Source organism: Mesocricetus auratus, unplaced genomic scaffold (genome assembly GCF_017639785.1).
Source record: "Mesocricetus auratus isolate SY011 unplaced genomic scaffold, BCM_Maur_2.0 Super-Scaffold_100044, whole genome shotgun sequence".
Lineage (NCBI taxonomy): Eukaryota > Metazoa > Chordata > Mammalia > Rodentia > Cricetidae > Mesocricetus > Mesocricetus auratus.
Window position 1 is genome coordinate 7,676,718 of NW_024429221.1, and position 12,335 is coordinate 7,689,052.

A 12,335-nucleotide genomic window follows, 5' to 3' on the forward strand; every position below is an offset into this window, starting at 1 on the left:
GGCCGCTTCCCGGTTCATTTCCGCCCAGACGTTCTTAGGGGTTTCAGGGCGGGGTTAGTGGGCAGTTTTGGCCTCCGCGGGCCCTTCTAGATTCTAAGTGTTCTTCCCAGTTTGCTTATTTTTGTTTGTTTGTTTTTGGTTTTTGGAGACAGGGTTTCTCTGTATTGTTTTGGAGGTTGTCCTGGAACTAGCTCTTGTAGACCAGGCTGGCCTAGAACTCACAGAGATCCGCCTGCCTCTGCCTCTGAGTGCTGGGATTAAAGGCATGCACACCACCGCCTGGCCATGCTCTTCGCAGTTTGCTTATTGACACATTTGGACTTTGGGATAGGTCGGCCAAGGAGACCACGGGCAGCCTGGCAGCGAGGGACTGTTGGAGCGACAGGCATGGGCGCGGGAGAGCCAAACTCCATGGCAGGCGATTTAGATAATAGTGGGACGTGGTTTGGAGGTAGCTGCATTGTGGACTAGTTCCTGGGGCGGGGATGGGCACAGACAAAGCCAGGCGTGAACTGAGTTGACTGTGGGTGGACATTAGTTTTGAGGGTGGCCAATGGTAGTGTAGGGTGTGAGGTAGGCTTGCTGCTGCCCCAAGGGATTTGAGAGGCTAGTGGCAGGGAAGGGTGGCCATGGGTAGTGTGGGGTTTGTGAGTCCTGTGGCCCTAGGGAATGCAAGAGATCACCCCCTGGGGAGCTACTGCAGGTGACCCTCCATGGATCATGTTAGAACACAGCCCATGAGTGAAGCTATGTAATGAGAATCCTAATTTGTTTAAGAAAACGCCAAGAAAACAGGACAAGTGTCTGTGACCTCAGCCCCCCCAAGCACAAAATTGTTCTTGGAATTTCCTTTCATGCCCCTCCCAGGTGTAGTAAGTAGGAGTGGGTTTGGGTTTACTTCAGATTATCTTACTATTCAGATGTCGTTTCCAAGCACGGGTGGCCCTCTTGGGGGAGGGGTGAAGGACCCTTTCACCCTAAAGCCATCGGGAAACACAGATGTTTACATTAAGGTTCATAACACTTGCAAAATTACAGTTATGAATTAATAGGGAATTCTTCTCTTTTTTTGTGGTTGGGTCACCATAACACGAGGAGCTGTATTAAAGGGTCACGGTCACATTAGGATTGTTGAGAACCACTGGTATACAGCCAAAAGTCATGTGAACAGGCTTTGCCCTTGTGACTGTACACAACTCGAATTCATGTGAACTTTGCTCTTATGATGTTGCTTAGCCCTCAGAATATAAATAAATTGTCTGATGCCCTGAATAAAGTTGGCTATTGAATGAGACTTTCAGTGTGCCTCATTTTTAGTTTCCATTCTTCTATGCTCACACGACCACTAAGAGGGGTAACACCACTCAACAGTAACCTTTCTTCATTCTGTTCTCCACGATTGTACATCCTGCTAGAATTGCATTGTACGCATTTCTCTGAAATTGCTTCTTGAAAGACCAACATGTATTTATTTATTTTAATTTTTTGACAATTTTACACACATCTATATAATGTATTATGGAAAATAACTGGAGGCATACGCAGAAAAGTTTCAGCATGAACACTGGGTAGAGATGACAAAAGTGATTCACCTCATGGCCCTAATAGCTGGGGCTTTCTGGTAGAAAGGGGAAGGGTTGTATACTTAGAGCATGTGATAGTTGTAGTTCTAGTGTTTGGAAGAACTTCCTTACTGGTTCCCATGGTGGCTACACTATTTTACAGTCACAGAAACAGTGTATAAGATTTTCTTTATCCTTAACAACGTATTTTTTTCTTTTTGTTTTTGATGCAAGACATACTAACCGAGCAAGATAAAAGTCCCTGCTGTGCCATTGTGTTATACTACAAAGAATCAGTCAGTGTTCAAGTTTGCTTTCTACTGCTGTGATAGAACATTCTGACAAAAAAGTCAAAGAAGAAAGTATTGATTTAGCTTACACATCCCAAGTGCAGTCCATCACTGAGAGAAGTCTGAGCAGTAACTGAAACAGGAAATGTGGAGGAAAATGCTAACTATCTTAGTCCCTTAGATTGCTCAGCCTTCTTTCTGAAACAACCTAAGATTTCCTGCCAGGGTGGTATTGCCCACAATGTTATGGATTCTCTCACATTGATCATAATTGTTAAAGTGCCCCACAGACTTGTCTTCAGGCCAATCTGATGGTGGCATTTTCTCAATTGAAGTTATATGATTCTAACATGTCTACGTGACAAAAACTACATTAGCTTGCTTTGGACATATCTACATACTTGTGTTTGTTACTTTATTCTTCATAATAGCTATTGTGCAACCAGCCTATGTAGCCGTTAACAGAAGAAAGGATAAAATGTGGTAAATATATATAGTTGGAGTCTATCGGGCCATAAAGAATATGCCATTTGCAGAAAAGAATGGACAAGGATAGATCATTATAGTAAGTAATCACATTAAATGGAATAAAGCAGCCCCACAAAGAAAAATACGTGTGTTTTTTTCAGTTACTCATGAAATCTAGGGGGGAAATATGGGAGGGAATGTCATAAACCCATTCCTTTGTACAATTAACATGTTGATTTAAAAGTACATTTTATTTATCGTGTGTGTCTGCATGCAAAGGTCAGAGGACATCCCTCAGGAGTCGGTTCTCTCCTTCTACAACATGGGTTCCAGGGATAGATCTTATGTTGTCAGGCTTGGAAAAAAGCACCCGTAGCCACTGAGCTATCTTTCAGGCCCACTATATGTTGATTTGATAAAACAGGGTTTTTATGGAAGACATACCAATCCTAGGCTGTGCTGGGTGTCATTGCCTCAAACTTGTCATATATAGATGTTTCACATTCTGTGTTCTCTTGGCTGAAATGGATTTCTCTTGAGTTTAGTCAGTTCCCGGGAATTAAAACAAGGACCAAAATGCCGAGTGTGAGCAGCAGGACTGACTGGAGCCGGGATGTCGACGTCAGTTCCCAGGCACAGATGGAGGAGTTCTGTTCCTGGTTCCACATCTGCTGTAATCATCTGTGTGCCAGAGCATGTGCGGCAAGTGAACAGCAGCTTTCTGTTAGACCTATGCGGGGACCACGGTGGGCCATCAGTTTCCAGCATTTCACCCTTTATGGTGTAAAATTATTTGTGGCCTTAAAAAGCAGGAACACTGACCTATATAGTACAACATGAATGAAATACTTTCTTGAGAAGGTACACCAGTCATAAAAGATAAATGCTGATTCTTCACACAGCCATCCCTATTGTAGCCACGTTATAGAAGTAGAAACCAGAACAGTGGGCTCCCTAGCCTGGGAAGAGGGATAAAGAGTTGGTGTGTTAGTAGGAAAAGAGTTTCTGTTTTGGAAATGATGGCTCTTGAGATGAATGGTGGTGATGATTGCACAATAATTAATATTAAGATATTAATACCACTGAGCCAGGCACTAAGAATGGGTCAGAGGCTATAGTTTGTGTTTTGTAGATTTTATGATATTTTAAATACCCTGAGATTGCTGTGTTTTCTTTGTTCATCTGAGTGCCCCTCCTCTCCCTCCATCTCTGCTCTTCCTTTTCTCGCTGCTCTTCCTCCTCCTCCATCTCCTCTTCCTCACTCTCCGTCTTCTTCCCTGCCCTTCCATTTAGGTTTGTGGCTTCATTTCTTCCTGTTATGTATTTCTCATTGACTGTTCTCTATTTGCCCCTCTGTCTCTCTTTCCCTCTTTCTCATTTGTTTCTCTCATATGTTTTCTATCTCATACCTCCCCCAACCCAGTTATGCTGCCAAATTATTTCCTTTCTGTTATAAAATCCCATTTTTTGGTCCTTGTTTCTGTGCCCTGTATCCTTTGTGTCACGAGAGGGAGAATTATCTTCAAAGCAGGTGGACCATATAAACTGTAGGAATTAAGACAAGGACTAGGATTTCATGAGAAAATACATCAAGACATCACATTGCATTCCATATTTATATTTATCGGTCAAAAATTTAAAAACACACAGGAGTGATAAAGTTTATGAACAACTTATATACACATAGAAGTTATTATATACTGTGGTCCAAAACTAATATTCCTTTTTATGTAAATTAAATGTTTTTAGTTAATATAACAACACATTGTACATATTTATAGAATAATTTTTTGGATACTTTTGCATCACTGGGATTGAAATGTCCTATAGGAATGATTTAAGGCAGGGAAAGTTTATTTAACTACAGTTTCAGAACATTATAGTCCATCCTAGTAGTTGTCATGGCTTTGTGAGACAAAAGTTGTACACATGTGAGCAGACTAGGGATCAGAGGCAGCCGATCTAGAACCAGAGGTGGGTATAATGTTCACATTACCTGTTCCCAATGATTTTCTTCTGATAGCCAAGACCCTCCTGATAAAGCCTCTATGCCTTCAAAATACTGCCATGACCTGGGGACTAAGAATTCAAAACATAAGCCTGTGAGGGGACAGTTCAGATTGAAGCCACAGCAGGTACCATGTGACCGTTGATGTTTTGATACACGTATGCATTGTAAAATGTTCAGATCAGGTTAAATATACTGATCTTAAGAAATCAATTGTTCATGATGAAAATATAAAAACTCATCAAAAGTTTAATACATAGTCATTATTGTTTCTATAGTTATTTACTTTTTAAAAAAATATATTCTAGAAATTAAGTTTATATTTCTGTTAATAGCACATATCCATGTATATGGTGAATTGTATCAGATGTGCATGTTCTGTATTCCTATTATTTATATTTATGCTAGGTGTGATAATTCTTTTTAAAGGCGGAGGCTGAAACAGGAGGATTGTGACTTTGAGGTCAGCCTGGGCCATATAGCAAAATGAAGGCTGACAAGGATTATGTGCAGTCAGAACATGTCTTAAAATTGTGTTCTACTTAAAGATTATGTGAAAAGTTCCTTTTGGATGTAATAACAAAGGGTCATTGTGACTTTTCACAGGGAAGAGCCACAGAATCATGACAACATATGAAGGTTCCAAGTAGTCTGAGGAGCTGGCTGAAGGTAAGATGTTCCAGAAAAACATAATATAGATGTCCCTCTTTGAGCAGCTTGTGCTAAGAGGAGCAGACGGAAGAGGTTAAGCAAAGGATTTCTGTGTAGTTCACAGAAATGTAAACATTAAATTCCAAAGTAAGGATTCTCTAGGAAAAGAGACATTGAAGATTGAGGGACTCATTGGTGTATGTGGACATGGGGAAGATGAGAAAAATCTAAGATGGGGAGATAGAGGAAATACCAACATAATTGAAGAAATCTACAAACAGTCTAAGATAGGTGTAAATATATGAACTGGACCCTAAAATTTCAGCCTATTTATAGTTTCCTCTGAAGTACTGGGAAGGTTTTCAGGGAACTTGAGTGCATAAGAGTGTGACGGTATTATTCATCTGCTCTTGAGTGCATGTAAAGATCTGCCTTGACTTCCTTGCACTGGTGAACTATAATATGGAATTGTAAGCCAAATAAACTCATTTTCCATCCACTGCTTTTGTCAGCGTGTTTTATCACAGCAACAGGAAGTAGAACTAACAAAAAGTAAAAACTGAAAAAGTATCAAAATGGCTTAAGGGAGTTTCAGTGACTCATAAAACATAAAATGCCCAGGTACTATGACTTTTTCCATGTAAATTTTAAATATATTGTATTCATAGTTGCACCAAAATAGTATGTTGTATATTTTTTTCTTCCAACAGGTATCATAAGGCCAGTAATAGCTGTGGCATGGTAATGATCACAGTTTTCCTAACTTGAAGTTTTACAAGGTGGGTAAGATAAATGGAAAAGGATTTTTTTCAATAATACCAATGGAATTATTGAGATCACAGACTGTAGAATTGAGTATTGATATGGGATCAGGAGGAAGGAGCTTGGATAATGGGTACTGAAGTTATGCCTGAAGAGTCAGTTCTTACATTCTATAACAGCATGTGACTGTATTTCACAATATTTCATACATATAATAAAGAATTAGGAAAAAATTGAAGCTTCCAAACACAAGGAAATGGTAAGTATACTAAGATGGTTAAAATGCTAATTATCTTGATTTAATCATAATACAGTGCATTTATGTATCCCGTCATCATACTTTTCTGTAAATGTTTGTATTTAGTATGTTAAAATAAAAGAACAAAATTTCTACAAAAGTCAAATTGTAGAATATGCCCAGATGTCCATAGGAATGACTAAAGAAAAAATGTGGCTTATATAGACAATTTGAAATTTTTATTTTTTGTGACAGGGTTTCATGTAGTCTAGGCTGATTTCAAACTCAATGTGTAGCTGAGGATGCCCTTAAAATTTTGACCTTTCTGTCTCCATTTCCCAGTTTCTATCATTACCAACCGGTATCACCACACTCAGTTTTAAGGAGATCAAACCTAGGGTCTTTGCATATTAGGCAAAAACTCTACCAACTGAAGTCTATAGTCAGTCCCTACACAATGGACTGTTATTCAGTCATAATGAAGAATAAAATTGTGCTATTTGTAGGACATTGGCTAGAACTAGAGACAAGTATATCAAATGGAAGAAGTCAAACTTAGAAAAACAAATACTAGACTGTAGAGATGGTTCAGTGGATAAAACACTTCTGTGTAGTTATGAGGAATGGAATTTGAATCCTCAGAACCTACATAAAAGCCAGACAATATTTAGGAATGTATGTATATATGGGTAGGTAACAACAATGACTAAAAAAGGGGTCAAGAATTTACAAAAGAGAAAGGAGAGGCATAGGGGGACTTGGTGGGAGGAAGGAGAAGAGATAAATGATATAATATAATCTCTAAAATATATTGAAAACACAAACAAACAAACCAAAAAGCAAATGGACAAGTGTGGTGGCCACCTGTAATTCCAGCACTGAGGAATCAGAAATAATAGATCTCAGGGGCAAGCTTGACTACTCGGCTAGACTACTCACAATTGACAAGCTCTAGGTTCAGTGAGAGACCCTGTCTCATTAAATAAATAAATAAATAAATAAATAAATAAATAAATAAATAAATAAATAAGAAATAAATAAAAAGTAGAGGTCTATTGCAGAAGATACCTGGCATCAACTTCAAACATCTGCAGGCACATGTGTATGTGTGCACACATGCGCAAAGACATAGCACATGCACATTCTACCCATACACACCCAAAAGAAAAGACAAATACCATATTTCCTCTCATGTGGAAACTATGTTTAAGGCAACTTTAACATTTGTACTCTTTTGTGTGTGTGAGTGCAGATATGTTTGCCATGACAAGCATGTGGAGGTCAGAAGATAGCTCATGGGCGCTGATGCAAAGGGTTTTAGGTTCAGCTGCAAGGGTCCTCACCTTTAGAGCCACCTCTGCATTGGATGTGTGTTTTAAATAGAAAGAATATAATGTGAAAAAGGAAAACATGACATGTAGAAATGGTCAAAGGAGGAGCGAGAAGAGGCATAATAGAAAGCAGTAGCCATGGTGACTATGATCAAAATACAGTATTTGTGAATATGGGAATAGCACAGTGAAATCCTTTTGTAGTTAATGTATATTAACAAAAATTACTAAATAAAAAGGGAGGTAAGTTTTTGAGTCTACTTGTTTTTTTGAGAAATAGTTATGTGCCATGTACTATCTGTTACATAAAATCTAGAAAAAGAAACTCCACAGGAATCAAAATCTGGTAGTATGTTCCCTCCCTTCCTCCCTCCCTTCCTTCTTCTCTCCCTCCCTTCTTCCCTTTCTTCCTTCCTTCCTTCCTTTCTTCCTTCCTTCCTTCCTATCTTCTTTTCTTTTTCTCAGGCCCTGTAGTGATTCTTCAAGAGTGATATTGTTGGCAGTCTTGCTATTAATTTTTACAAACACATTTCTTCTTTGAAAGTTTCATACATATAGGAAATGGATTGATGACATCATCTTCCCCTTCACCCCCCAGCTTCACCCAATCATCCTCACCACTTCTCCTTCCAACTCCCTGTCCTTCTTTTTGGACCTACTGTAAGTTATTAGTGCTTCTCGTATGAACGTGGGTGTAGGGCCATCCACTAAAGCAACCCATCAGAGGCCACACTCTGAGGGAAACTCACTGTCCCTTCCTCAGCAGTAATCAACTGCCATGAACTTCTCTCACATCTATTCTGGAATGTTGGCTGATCTGATCTTGTACAGGTTTCGTGTGAGTAATTAGAGCTCCTGTGAGTTCTTGATCGCAATGGTCCTGTTGTGTCCAGGAAATGCTGTTTCCATAGCACTCTTTCCCAACCTCTGGCTCTTATGATTTTATTTCACTTTTATTTCAATGTTAAAGAAGCTACGGAAATCATGTGGTTAATAACAAATTCATCACACATCACAGAAGAATGGTAAAATTAGATACTTAGAGGAAGAATGGAGACTGCGTGTCATGACAGGGAATATGAGCTCTCAAGTAGCTGGCAGTTCATCCAGAGAGAATAAAAATACACTCAAGCAAGGAGGGAGTTTTGCCAAGTGGTTAGAGAGTTTTGACTTTGAGCTTTCTGTGCTAAACTTAGATCTGTTGGATGATGTCCTTGAACACAGGTCAAATCCATCACCAGAGATAGAGGGGGATGGTGGAACCTAAAAGCAGCATTAATAATTGTTAGCTGTCACATAGATAACATAAGGAGGCAACCTTCATCCCATTAATGCAATTTTATGACTTTCGCTTATAGGGTTAAGAAAGGAGTCAGATGGGTAAGGCTTCACAGAGGAAGCAACGTGACTGTGAGAACACATCAAAGCCAAAGACTTGTTTAAACACCTCAATCCCCTTGAGGATGTCCAGTTATACATTCAAGAGGCCAGTCACTAGAATCACATCCCACCCGTGCAATGAGGTAAGATATCATCAATGGGAGGAGACCTTGGACAAACCCCAACAAGCCTGCTGGCAGAAGAGATTGCAAGGACTCCAGGCCTGTAGCAGTGTAGGAGAACTTTTGAGCTCTACAAATCTTGCCAAGGCTTTGCAAGACCTTACACCTAGAGGCACAGATTCATCTGTTTCAGAGACCCAAGCCAACAACATTGACTTCAGGCCCATAGCCACCCATGAGTCGTCTTCAAATTTGGGGGAAATGATTCCAGAAGCAAGTATGCCACAGATCCTTTGCAATCAATTTCTCGTCACCGATGAAGATATTAGCAACCAAGAAAGGAAAGTGAAAATAGCAAGAGAAAGACTGGCAGGTGCATTGATTGCACACAGGCTAGCTAATGAGGCAGAGAAAATGAGGGAGTCCAGGAAGTCAAACTTCTAAACACAGAGAGGGGAGCTGGGGAGCAGATACTGCAGGTGAAATGCAGAATTGTTTTAACACTTCTTTGCAGTGTCTTTTGTTGCTGCTTTGAGACCTTGAAACTTTAAATTTGACAATACTTCATTAAAATTCTTTGTGTAATGCAAAAAATGCAAATGATTATTTTTTTTCTCTACTCACCTCTTTCTCTGTGTTGAAGATCAATCCCAACTTGCCACTTATACCAGGTAAATGCACTACCATAGAGCCATATTACCCAGCCAGTAATTTTTATTTTTTAAAATTATTTTAGAGGATGGAGAGATGGCTCTGTGATTAATAGCACTGACTGTTCTCCAGAGGACCCAAGTGTAATTCCCACCATCTGCGTATCAGTTGACAACTGTCTGTAATTACAATCCCGAGGGTTTTTAATTTATGTGTTTGTGTACTGCTATGTGCTTATGAGAGCAGGTGCATGAAGTGACCATAAGAGGAGGATATTGTATTCCCTGAAACTGTAGTTATAGGCAGCTGTGAGCTATCATACACTAGTTACAAGAACCAAACTTGGACCCTCTGCGAGAGTTTTAAATACTGAGCCATCTCTCTACCCCCAGTAATTTAGTTTTGAGATGAGGAATTGAGTTTGAGATGAGAAAATATTTTTCTTTTGCTTTTTATAGTACTATATTTATTCACTATTTTATTTTTTAAAATGTTCATATATATGGGTGTTTTACCTGAATGTATATCTGTGAATGGTGTGTGGGTTGGTGATCTTTGGATCCCCTGGAACTGGAATTATGGACAGTTGAGAGCTGTCATACAGCTTCTGGGAAAAAACCTAGGTCCCCCTCAAGAGCAGCAAGTATTCTTTATTTCCAAGCCATCATTTACTAGCTACCTAACATTCTTGTATTTTACTTACAATGTTTTAAAAAGTGTTATTGCCTCTGACATTCCTAGGAAGCACCATTTCACAACAAACTCCCTGGTTTTTATTTTGTTTCCCTTTTACAATCTTTCTACCCCTTAGCAATGATGGGGGAACCTTAGGTTCAGGGGTTATGTTGTATGTGTATCCATTGGGACTGGGCTCCTACAACTGCATTTTGATTCATTGTGGTTTTTTTTGTAACGAAGTCTGTCCATTGAAAAACAAAAGTTTCAAAAAAAAAGTTTCCTTGATGCAGGTGAGGACTATACTTATCTTTGTAAAGGTACATGACACAGTATTTGATTTGCATATGTAACAAGAATAACAATTATCTCATATTACTTTTCTAACCACTAAGGAAAGACATGTCAAAAGCAATTTGAAGAAATGGTTTATTTTGCTTCACAGTTTAAGGGGGTGGTGAGAAGGCTTGATTGGAGGGTTTTGAGGCAACTGCTCAAATTGTATCTGCAGTTAGGAAACAGTGAGACAATGTTGGGGTACTATTCACTTCCCCCTCCATTTTTTCCTTCTTATTCAGTCTGAGACCTCAGACCATTGGATGGTACCAGTCATGTTTAGGGTGGGGCTTCTTTTCAATTAAACTGTGAAAATATATTCACAGACATACCCAGAATTGTATCTTCTAGGTAACTCTAGAGCCAGCCAAGTTGACAATGTGGATAAATACCCTGAGTTAGTTACAATCTCATAGGTAGTAAACACCTAGACTCTGGCTTAGTCAATTTCCATGGCATATCATGGTGTTACTGACTGGAATCCTACACTGCACATTAGAGCTCTGAACATAGTTTTTCTACATAACCAGTTTTGTGCTCTCTAAGCTGCATCTATATCTCCATGCTCATGTTTGCCGATTGTCACAATCATTCTATTGCCTATCTTCATATATCTGTCTTTTTAAAGATTTCATACAGCTGTATTATGAAGTCCACCACCACTGTGTGTAAGTGTGTGTGTGTGTGTGTGTGTGTGTGTGTGTGTGTGTGGTTAATGTGTACCACAGAACATATCAGAAGACAAACTCATGTGTTGATCCTCACTTTTCATCCTCTTAGAGACAGGGTCTCAAGCCCATGAACTTTCATGAATTCCCTGGTTTCTTTCCTGTCTCCTCACAACAGTGCTGGGATTTCAGATACATGCCACTCTGTCCAGAACTCAAATTCCATGTCTGCCCTGCAAGCATTTACCCACTTAGCCATGACCCCAGCTTGTATATTTCTTTTTATATCAAATTTATTTTGCATAAGGGCAACAGTAGTTATTGCATATGTCATGGAATCAGGCAGATCTACTGACATACGTTTTTATAGTCCCAGCAACCGAGGAAGTAGAAGTGTGTATGTTGGGATCAGAGTTGCAAGTACAGACTGCAGAGCTACAGGAAGCATCACAGAATTATGTAGTGCTTTGTCCTTTCTGGTTGTGATGGCTATTCTTGGTTGTCAACTTGATTACATATGGGATTAAATAAAATCCGAATGGCTGGGCACATCTCTCAGTGATTTTTTCTTAACTAGGTCATTCTATTCTGGGTCATTGAGGTGGGAAGATATAGCTTTAATCCAGATCTTTTTGAGGTGGGAATATCAACCTTTAATGTGGGTCACACCTTCATCCTTTGGAAAGGACTTGGAAGAAGGAAGCTTGCTCTCACTTGTCCTTCCTTTCACTATCAAGTCCATTCCTTCACTGGCATTACAACCTATTCAGGATTCTGGTGTATACTGAAGACCAGCTGAGACATCCAGTATTGTGGACTGAACAAGCACTGGATTCTTGGACCTTCCATCGGTAGACAGTCATTGTTGTGCTAAGTAAACCACAGTCTGTAAGCCATTCTAACAAATCCCCTTTCTTCTCCTGCACCCCTCCTCACCTTGTTGCAGCACTTATGGTTTTCAAAATGGGTGAATGTCAGGATAAGAGTGCACACTTACTATTCTTGATGGCTCAAGTTCAATCTTGAGCATCCACATCTGGTTGCTCACAACACATTGTAACTCTACTTCTGGGGGATCCAACAGATGTGGTTCTAATGTAGATTCCTCCTTCTAGTCTCACATATTTAATCATTTGGGCCCTCCAGTTATTGACAGTGGGATGGTTGTGGGAAAGTTATGAAATGGAGCCTTG

At 39.6% G+C, this 12,335-nt stretch overlaps 1 protein-coding gene across 1 annotated transcript; it reads left to right on the forward strand.

The window, feature by feature from the left end:
- The first annotated feature begins 4,934 nt into the window (after positions 1-4,934).
- Positions 4,935-9,399, forward strand: Mbd3l1 (methyl-CpG binding domain protein 3 like 1). Its single transcript, XM_005087658.2, has 3 exons — positions 4,935-4,997; positions 5,690-5,758; positions 8,669-9,399. The coding sequence occupies exon 3, from the start codon at positions 8,687-8,689 to the stop codon at positions 9,254-9,256; it is 570 nt and encodes a 189-aa protein (XP_005087715.1). The 5' UTR covers positions 4,935-4,997; positions 5,690-5,758; positions 8,669-8,686; the 3' UTR covers positions 9,257-9,399.
- Positions 9,400-12,335: the final 2,936 nt, after the last annotated feature.

Coding starts and splice junctions, on each gene's coding strand:
- Mbd3l1 (XM_005087658.2), top strand. CDS start 8,687: ATGGGTAAGGCTTCACAGAGGAAGCAACGTGACTGTGAGAACACATCA.